At 30.4% G+C, this 10912-nt stretch overlaps 2 protein-coding genes across 2 annotated transcripts; both read right to left on the bottom strand.

Moving 5' to 3' along the window:
- LOC104707551 (putative lipid-binding protein AIR1) lies at nt 7637–8408 on the bottom strand. Its single transcript, XM_010423927.1, has one exon. It carries the CDS (start codon nt 8318–8320, stop codon nt 7925–7927), a length of 396 nt encoding a protein of 131 aa, XP_010422229.1. The 5' UTR covers nt 8321–8408; the 3' UTR covers nt 7637–7924.
- Nucleotides 8824–9595, bottom strand: LOC104707550 (putative lipid-binding protein AIR1). The gene has a single exon (XM_010423926.1). The coding sequence runs from the start codon at nt 9505–9507 to the stop codon at nt 9112–9114; it is 396 nt and encodes a 131-aa protein (XP_010422228.1). The 5' UTR covers nt 9508–9595; the 3' UTR covers nt 8824–9111.

Here is a 10912-nt window from a genome sequence, read left to right as displayed (position 1 = left end):
TTTAGACTTGCTAGTTCCAATAAACACTGTAAAACCATGCATGGCTTTTTGATGCAGAATTGATCAATCCAAATGTCAACCAAACCGTCAATGAGCTTTAAGCGCTGTTCAAAGACAAACCCCATCTCTAGTTTAGCCAAACCCTCAACGAGGATGCAGCAGGGGTTGACCGGTGGAGCACCTAATCTCACATTCAACTAGTTTTGCGCGTTAACGCAAAAAGCAAGCTTCAAAGCATCTTTTGGGCATGTCTCGATGGCAGGAGCGCCTGGTGTTGGCTGTGGTTTGTAAGAAGACGATGGTGGACAACGGGAGGGGGCGGCTTCCGTTAGGGAAACGACGAGGATGTTGAAGGCAAGGAAAATGGTGAGAGAGTTTCTAAGAGCGTTGAAATAATATTACAGACGGGTGAAGATATTCAGAGTATATTGGTCAATATTCATAGGATAAGTGTGTACCGACCATGTGGTTAGCCCTAGCCCCTAGGGTAGTTTAAATTGAAGTAAAGCGTTTGGAACACAATGTCAAGTGAACAGTGTAAGAAGTGAATTTATTAATCAAATTTTAAAGGCACAGTAACAAAGAAGAGATGGAGGAACAATAAAGCAATGGATTACACACTTGCCGATTACACCTTATCCATCAAAAAGGCACAGTAACAAATTACGTTCATTTTAAAATTAAAAAAAAAAATCACCTTAAAATAAAACAAGAAGATAAGATAATAGGTTCAGAATTCATAAACTGTATGATTCATTCATTTTATAGGTATGTTTATAAGTATTCAACTTAGGCGCACTGGAAGTTCGTTGGAGCTTTTCTACCGCAAATATTGAGGAGTACGCTGAGATCGATGGGAAGGTTAATGTTGATTCCAAGAATGTTAACCTTGAGCAAAGTGCAGAGGCAGACTGCAGCCTCAAGGTCAGCCAAGCCTTGGATGAGAGAGCAGCATGGCTTTACAGGTGGGTTTCCCAATGTTAAGTCCACTAGCTTGAGCACATTGACGCAAACACCGAGCTGTAGGGAATCCCGAGGACAAGACCCTGTGCTTGGGGTGGTCGCAGTGGTGTAAGTGAAAAAGAGGAGGTTGAGGGAAATGCTAAGTGTTAAGTGGGTATTTATAGAGTTTTCATTAGGAGAGAATTTTATACTAGTATTTTTGCTCAAAAATCGATTTTGGAAAGTTTTTACATTTAATGCTATTTAATGCTTATATTCATATCCAAACAAGTTCAGTTAATTCTCTTTACTATCTTTATAACCAAACACAATTAAAATATTTTAAATATCTATATATAAAATATTCTATATTTAATATATATATAGAAGATTTATTCCATATTAAAAAAAATTATTCTCCTATCATCTATTTTTATTTTAAAATTTAAATGTAGTGAATCATCATATAATACATAAAATTGATAAAAATGTATATTTTTCATGCATATATTGTGATTTGAATTCTTTTAAACAAACATATATTACTCAATTAATATAAAAAATGTGTGTTCAACATACATATATTGTAAATATACAGTATATAGTAAATTATAGAATTTTAAGAAATCTATAATTTATAATTGATATATCAAAACTTAATAAAAATGTTTAAAATTATGAATATTTAAACATATTAATTTTTCAAAATAACACAAACGAGTTATATTACATGACGGGTTATATGATATTACATTGAATTGATAATACTAAAAAAAATATATCATTGATATGATACTTCAATACAGGTTAAATTCTTATTTTACTATTTTAACATCACCAATATAAAATATGTCGAATCAAACTGATGTAAGTAAGATTGTATTAAAAAAATTGTTTTGCAGTATCTCGAATTATATACTAAATCACTAAAATCAACAAAAGAGTACATTAGTAAAATTAGTATTAAAATAATACATTAAAGAAAAAAACAATTTGCCCCACGGTATACCGCCGGTCATAATTTAGTTTAAAGGTATAATTGATAATTTTTCTTTAATAGGGGATTAGTTGACTAATTTTTTAACAGATATGATTTCATTATTATATAACACTTAATTGTTATCATTGTACAAAATAGCTGGTAATCTCCAAGAGTATATATGGTTCTAGTTGTAGGGGGCTGTATTGAAACCATGATTTTGGAGAATTTGATGGGATTTAGGAAATTTGGAATTTTGATAGATTTTAGGGAAGTTGATATGATTTATGGTAAAATTCTTTTAAATCCCACCTAAAACCATGAGATTTGGATTTTTGTATTTTTAACTAAACAAATCCTCTCAAATCCTCTAGAATCTCTAAAACTTATTAAAATCAAAATCCACAAACTGTTTTGAATAACAGTGGATTTTAAAGTAGATTTTTAAATCATCAGTTCAATAATTGTGGATTTTAATGGACTTTTTAAAATTCATGATTGAATAACATAGGATTTGTAAATTTTACACAAATCACTTAAAATGTCAAGTTGAATACACCCCCCGTAGTTAACAACTTAATTGGTGGTAAGAATGTATATATCCTTTTTCCTTTTTTTTTGTTCAAAAGCATCTTCCATAAACTTCAAGATGGGCCAGATCAAATAATCAATTAAGTTCCTTGATCTTTTGATGTGTAATAAGATATCCTCTGTTCAGCTTCTCAACCCACATAAACTTCAAGATGGCTTACAGATATGGTTCGATTCAAGGGGCTTATAACACTCTAATTTCTTCTTTCAGAAAATATTGATGTAAGGATACAATTATTGTAAAAAGGGTTTTTGGTTGAATAAAATTTTACATTCATTGAAAAAAAAAAAAAAACATCTTTCATAACTTAATTGAACGGGTTTGGTACAGTGTTTATAAGAGACAGCTTAGAAATCCCATCAGCTTCCCTATTGAAGTTGCGAGGGATAAAGGAGAAACAAATTTTCTGAAAAAAAAGAAATAGAGTGGGGATATCCTAACGAATTTCATGGAGTTCCTTTAGTAGGTTCTCGGAATTTAAGATTTCGATTACTTGTTTAGAATCAGAAGCAGTGTGGAGGTTAGTGAAACCTAGATCTGCCGCTGCTTGGACAGCCTTAGTTGGTGGTAAGAATTTATGTATACATAAAAGAAACTTGGTGGTTGAAGTCGATCCTCTAAACTAATTAACAATACAACTCCCAAATTTACGAATTATATTAATATGTACAGGCCTTCACGATATTATTCAAAATATAAACAAATATATTAATTTTTTTAGAAATTAATTGTCAAAAGCCTCATAAATTGTGTATGACCTTTGTATATATCGGACCCATACCCTCTACGCTACCCAAATTAAGTGACTTATTGAAAAAACTTTATTGTTTGTAGCATAATCAAATCCCATACTTTATCACCATGCTTCAAGTACCCGTTTTTGTTACAGGAAGATCTTTTTGTTTCTTTCAAAAACATGTGGTTATCTATTATTTCAAAACATGTGCAATTTTCTAATTAGAATACATACACACTTCTATTATTACGATTATTGATTTATTTATTTCTTTTTTTGTCAGCCAAATATTAATTAGAAAAGAACTTCAAAATTGGTAGCCTAAACTGTAGAAAAAAAGTTTACAAAAAAAATTGCAACTAAAAACGATAATGGATACCGAAAGAGACAATCTACTTTCAAATTTGACGAACGAATAATTTTAGACAGAGCAAATAAAAGAAATGATTCCCAGAACACGGTGAAATCATCTAATAGGTTACTGTTTTCTACTTAAGAGGTTCTATGCCAAATTTGTATCTCCTTTATTAATTAGGAAGCACATAATAAAAATAACCTTTATAAGGGTATATATTTATATTCAAATGTCATTACAAATATATGTTTCAAAGAACAAATTAAAAATAGCCACTAAGGCTAAAAATTCTAAAAACTAATTGATATAATTAAATTAAATTATAAAAACCAAAATATATTATTAATTTGTATAAAATGACTCGTATCAGTTATACTCGATTGTGACCTTTTAGACTGTACTTATATTAGTATATACGTTAGTAAATAACAATTATTCATATCGTTATTAGTATAGCACCAAGTAATAAGCAAATATATTACCCATTAAAGGAGTACATTGCAAGTGAGTATATGTATCTAGGTTTTTTTTTTTCATAACTAGAAATTTTGAACTCATTAAACGTTAGTTTCTTTAAAAGAGGCAAATTAAAGTCAGTCTAAAACGGCCAATATAAGTAACTAAGCACATCTAAAGACTAAAACGGAATGATTGTTCTTTATTTTTGAAGCATTATTTCTGAAGCATCAATTAGTCTACTCATAATCTCAAACAAAGACAAAGTCTATGACTTCATTTTCATGTGATAATTGTTTAGTAAATCTCAAATGGTTAGACTTATTACTTATCACATCATCCCGTATAACAGGGGTTACAAGATGGACAGATAGACTAGTTTGGATTTTAAATATATATTTATATTATATATCTCAATCGTATAATTTTAATGTCAGACTTTCCCCATTTTATTAGATGGTTTAACACAATAATGAGGTCAAAGCTCATAAAATTTTAGAGTGTGGAAAATATTAAAACCCCAACTCGAGTAACTTAAAATTTAGGAATACTTATGCGGCCAATCTTATCCAATCCAATATGAATTTTTTTTAAAAGTAGATCCAAATAAAATCTATATTAAGGTACCGTGTTATAACGACAAAATCATCGTTGTTATTTCTCTTTCGGATTAAATGTTTCTACTATTTAATATTGAATGAGATATATATATTTTCGAGATCATACTACTTTTATCCTTTTCCTGAATCAATAACATAGTTTCGTGTACAAGTGGTATTTATTTTATTATATTCCGATAAAATAAGGTCGAACATGCCAAAATATAGTTCACGGGTACTAGCTGTAGGAGAGAATGAGAATTTAGTTATTCCTTCAGACTAGTAACAATATGATAATCATCATACCAAATCATTCTGACATTCTTTACTATAAAATTGAACAATTATATTCTTTTTTAATAATAAATTACCTCTTTAATTAATTATCTACATAGTATTTCTAAAAAGAAGTGAAAAGTGAAAGAAGTTGATATATATAGTTCAATAGTTTAAACCAAGTATTATATTGTGGTGATCATCGTATTTTACGTTGATTAAGGCCAAGTTAGTTCTTAAAAAATTCCTAGCAAAAGAAAAATATTAAGATTTCTCCATCTGAATTTTTCGATTAATAGGAAATAAGTAAGAAGTGTAGTAAATTTTGTAGAATATCTTACAAAAAGGATAAAAAATAACATATCTCTGAACGGTTACATACATAATAATGGCATAAATGATAAATCAATGCTAAAAAAAATCAACATGTAAAAACGAAATTGAGCTTTTTGTGTATTTTTCTTTTTGAAAGTTGACCTTTATGTTTATGGGATGTGCATATATATGATTCACATAACCAATAATATACCAAATAAACATGGTTCATAATATTCGTTAACAAATCATAACCCAAAGAGCAAGGTCGCTATACTTGTGTTCAAAATATACAAATATATCGGTGCCTTTTCGATTCTCGTTGGGTCAGAATTTTAAAAAGAAAGAAAATAATTTTAGACTGGGTCAAAATTATAAAATGAATAATAGAAAAATAAAAAATCAGCGAATTAATCCAGTCCAAGATTGAAAATAAAGAAAAACATTCAACACTTTTAGAAGTAAAGTTGAATAAAAGATAAATTAAGAAACAAAAATGGACGTTTTACTAATTCTTGTTTTGGTTGAGACGAGATCTACAAGAGTGTATTCAAACTAGTATTTTAAGTTATGAGTTTTTATATGATTTTGATAATTTAAGAAAAGTTAATATGATTTATTATAAAATCCTTTCAAATATCATCTAAAACGATGAGATTTTGATTTATGTATATTTAACTAAGGAAATTCTTTAAAATTCCTTTAAAATCATCAAAATCACATCTACAAACTGGATTTTATAACAATAAATTTTAGATAGATTTATAAATCATTAGTTCAACAATAATGGATTTCACTAGAGTTTTTAAAATTTTTTATTGAATAACATATGAAATCCATTATGTATCGAATCACTTAAAATATTAGTTTGAATACTCCCTATAATGTATAAGGACATGAACATTCAATTTACTCACTATTAATTAGTATTGATTGATTAAGTGTGAATTTTTTTTCACAATTTAAAATGGATCCTACCGAACTATAACAAAATTTATGTTATAGTAAAATGCAGTCGAGATAAATAGTTAGAAGAGTCATTTGTGTTCAAAATCTCAATTCCACAAACAAATGACTTCTTAAATATTATCAAAGGCATTGATCAATTTACTCTCTTTTTGTATATAACTATTCAATTTACTCATTACAAATTAATTTTGATTATGAATATTAACAAACCTAATAATCTGTATAAATATAACAGTCATAGTATAAACTCGCTACAGATATACATAGTTCACATATAAAACATTAATATTCTATTCTAAACTTACTCTTGGGTTTAGTCCGTCGATCTTATTGTGAGGCCTGACGTTTGATTTTTGTAAACAATTTCTATTAACCAAGTTTCGGAGTTCAGAGTTCGGAGCTTATTCTATAATATAGTCTATAACCTTTTTCACTATTCTATAACCCCTGTTGCTAGTTGCTATAAATAGTGTACCATGCATAGCTTTTTGATGAAGAAATTAATCAATCCAAATGTCAACCACACCGTCAACTTCTGGGTCAACCAGTCAATAAGGCTGCAACACGGCGTAAGTGGAGGAGCACATAATGTCAAATTCAACAAGTTAAGTGCTTCCAAAGAATCTTTTGGGCATATCTCAGATGGCGGAAGCGCTTAAGATTGGCTATTTGGTTTGTAATTAAGAAGACGATAGTGGACAACGGGAGGGGGCGGCTTTGGTTAGGGAAAAGAAGAGGATGTTGAAGGCAAGGTAAATGGCAAGAGAGTTTCTAAAGAGCCATTTTCTTAGCCTTGAAACTATATTCGTAGAATTTAGGTATTGAACTGACTTGATCTTATTGATTTAGGTGACAACCTTATTTATAAATGTTTATTTAGGGTTTACACAAACTGTCATTGACGTAAATAACACGCTAAAGCCCAACATACTGATCATATAACCCTAATACTCCCCCTCACGTTGAAGAGTGATGGTATTGAACACCCAACTTAACTTGATCTTATTGATTTAGGTGACAACCTTATTTTTACATGTGTATATATGGTTTACACAAACCGTCGTTGACGTAAATAACACGCTAAAGGCCCAACATACTATGCCCATCATATAACCCTAATAATATTGGAGTGTTGATTATGCTTGAGATTGATGAAGAAGATATTGAGAGTGTATTGGTCAGTATTAATATGATAAGTGGGCTGGTTTGAGTAAGGAAGCTAATGAGTAATAAGACTGTATTACAGTAGTTCTACTAATTAAATACAACTTAGGGTTATAAATTATAACAAGGATATATGTATGTAAAAACCAAAATTATCAAGAATATGTATGTGTGCGGACCATTTGGTTAGCCCTAGCGCCTAGGGTATATTAGCTGGCGATCTGAAGTAAAGCGTTTGGAACGCAATGTCAAGTGTTATTTTAAAATTAAATTATTAATCATATTCGAAAGACACGGTTACAAAGAAGAGACATAGGAACAGTGAAGAAAAGGAGTACAAACTTTCCGATTACACACACGTAAACCCGTTATCCATTATTTCATGAGAACTACGTACGTTCATTTTAAACATTACACAAAAATACAAAAAAATAAAAAAAAAAATGACCGTAAAATAAAACAAAAAGATAAGACAATAGATTCCACTATTCATAAAGTGTATGATTCATTTATTTTATAGGTACGTTATAAGTATTTAAACTTACGCGCACTGGAAATTCGTTGGAGCTTTTCTACCGCAAACATTGAGGAGTACGCTGAGATCGATGGGAAGGTTAAGGTTGATTCCAAGAATGTTAACCTTGAGCAAAGTGCAGAGGCAGACTGCAGCCTCAAGGTCAGCCAAGCCTTGGATGAGAGTGCAGCATGGCTTTACAGGTGGGTTTCCCAATGTTAGGTCCACTAGCTTGAGCACATTGGCGCAAACACCAAGCTGTAGGGAATCTCTAGGACAAGTCCCTGAGCTTGGGGTGGTTGGCGTAGTTGGGGTGGTTGGCGTAGTTGGGGTGGGGAGGCACTTGGAACATGTTGCAGAGGTGTAAGTGAAAAAGAGGAGGTTGAGAGAAAGGAAGAGTGTAAGGGAGGTTCTTGGTGCCATTTGTTTGTGGAGTTAAAAAGGCTCAAGAAGTCGTAGTGCGTTTAAGTTTCTTCGAGATTGGTGGAGAAAGATGTAAGTGTTTAGTGGGTGTTTATAGGCCTTTTCTTTAGAAAAGAAATGTGAAGATTTAATTTATAATTTGTCTTTATTAGGAAATAAATGAATATCTATTTTATAGGTATGATCTGATTATTAAAGAACACTTAATTGTCATCATTGTTCAAATTAGCTGGTAATCTCTGATTCTCTATGGGTATGCATGGTCCTAATTTTAATTAACAACGTAGTTGGTGGTAAGAAATTATATATCCATAAACAAAATTCGGTGGTTGATGTCGATCCTCTAAACTAATTAACTAGGCAACTNATTATAACAAGGATATATGTATGTAAAAACCAAAATTATCAAGAATATGTATGTGTGCGGACCATTTGGTTAGCCCTAGCGCCTAGGGTATATTAGCTGGCGATCTGAAGTAAAGCGTTTGGAACGCAATGTCAAGTGTTATTTTAAAATTAAATTATTAATCATATTCGAAAGACACGGTTACAAAGAAGAGACATAGGAACAGTGAAGAAAAGGAGTACAAACTTTCCGATTACACACACGTAAACCCGTTATCCATTATTTCATGAGAACTACGTACGTTCATTTTAAACATTACACAAAAATACAAAAAAATAAAAAAAAAAATGACCGTAAAATAAAACAAAAAGATAAGACAATAGATTCCACTATTCATAAAGTGTATGATTCATTTATTTTATAGGTACGTTATAAGTATTTAAACTTACGCGCACTGGAAATTCGTTGGAGCTTTTCTACCGCAAACATTGAGGAGTACGCTGAGATCGATGGGAAGGTTAAGGTTGATTCCAAGAATGTTAACCTTGAGCAAAGTGCAGAGGCAGACTGCAGCCTCAAGGTCAGCCAAGCCTTGGATGAGAGTGCAGCATGGCTTTACAGGTGGGTTTCCCAATGTTAGGTCCACTAGCTTGAGCACATTGGCGCAAACACCAAGCTGTAGGGAATCTCTAGGACAAGTCCCTGAGCTTGGGGTGGTTGGCGTAGTTGGGGTGGTTGGCGTAGTTGGGGTGGGGAGGCACTTGGAACATGTTGCAGAGGTGTAAGTGAAAAAGAGGAGGTTGAGAGAAAGGAAGAGTGTAAGGGAGGTTCTTGGTGCCATTTGTTTGTGGAGTTAAAAAGGCTCAAGAAGTCGTAGTGCGTTTAAGTTTCTTCGAGATTGGTGGAGAAAGATGTAAGTGTTTAGTGGGTGTTTATAGGCCTTTTCTTTAGAAAAGAAATGTGAAGATTTAATTTATAATTTGTCTTTATTAGGAAATAAATGAATATCTATTTTATAGGTATGATCTGATTATTAAAGAACACTTAATTGTCATCATTGTTCAAATTAGCTGGTAATCTCTGATTCTCTATGGGTATGCATGGTCCTAATTTTAATTAACAACGTAGTTGGTGGTAAGAAATTATATATCCATAAACAAAATTCGGTGGTTGATGTCGATCCTCTAAACTAATTAACTAGGCAACTCCCAAATAATTACGAATTATATCAATATATGTACGAGCCTTCACGATTATCACAATTCAAAAGTATAAAGAAATTCATTGTGCAAAGTCTCATAAGTTGTCCGGTATCACCCTTGTAATCTAATATATCCGAATATACGTACCCTCTTTGATACCGAAATTATACGACTTGTTGAAAAAACTTTATTCTCTTGAAGCATAATCAACTCCCAAACTTATCATCTTGCTTGAACTACCTTATACATACATAAAAAATGTGGTTGTTTACTATTTCATACATACCTTATGTGCATTTTTTCTAATTAGAATACATACATATTTCTATTATTATTGTTATTATACATATGTGGTTGTTATTATTATTATTGTTACTAGATTAAGACCAGAGGACGGGTTGAAATTCTTTTTATATACATTGTAATTTTTTATAAAATATAATTTATGTGATTATTTTGTAAGTTTTATATTGTTAATGATTCTAGATAAGTATCTGTGCTATAACACTGGTAAAATTTTATTTTATACAAAATTTTGTATATTTTCTATTTTAAAATGTTGTATTAGTTTATGTATGTGAAGTTATTTCAACAATATATATTCTACTTCATGACTTGAATTTCATTATAAGACATAATTTTGTGAATTTGGTTTTTAAAAAGCAAGTTATTATATTAAGAATAATTTAATATATTGTTATACTTTTTGTTTTAATATACTTGGTTTTTTTTATTCTTTCATATTATAGTGACATATTATTGATATTGCTATAACAAACCAATTTAGAGTGTTTATAGTTTCTAACTTTAATATCAAGTTTCAATATTTAAAAAATATTTCAAAATAAATTGTTTAAAGTTTATTATATTATATAAAATTATAAAATTTAACAAAAAGTATGAAATTGAATTTAAAAATTCAAATTTTGACCCGTTACTCAGTAATTTTTTTAATTCAATAGATATTATTTTTAAAGAATAATATTAATAAAAATTGAATATTTTATAGATTGAATCATTTATATTTGTTTTTAAAAATTCAAC

This window comes from Camelina sativa, chromosome 8, assembly GCF_000633955.1.
Source record: "Camelina sativa cultivar DH55 chromosome 8, Cs, whole genome shotgun sequence".
NCBI lineage: Eukaryota > Viridiplantae > Streptophyta > Magnoliopsida > Brassicales > Brassicaceae > Camelina > Camelina sativa.
This window is presented reverse-complemented; position numbering and strand designations above follow the sequence as displayed.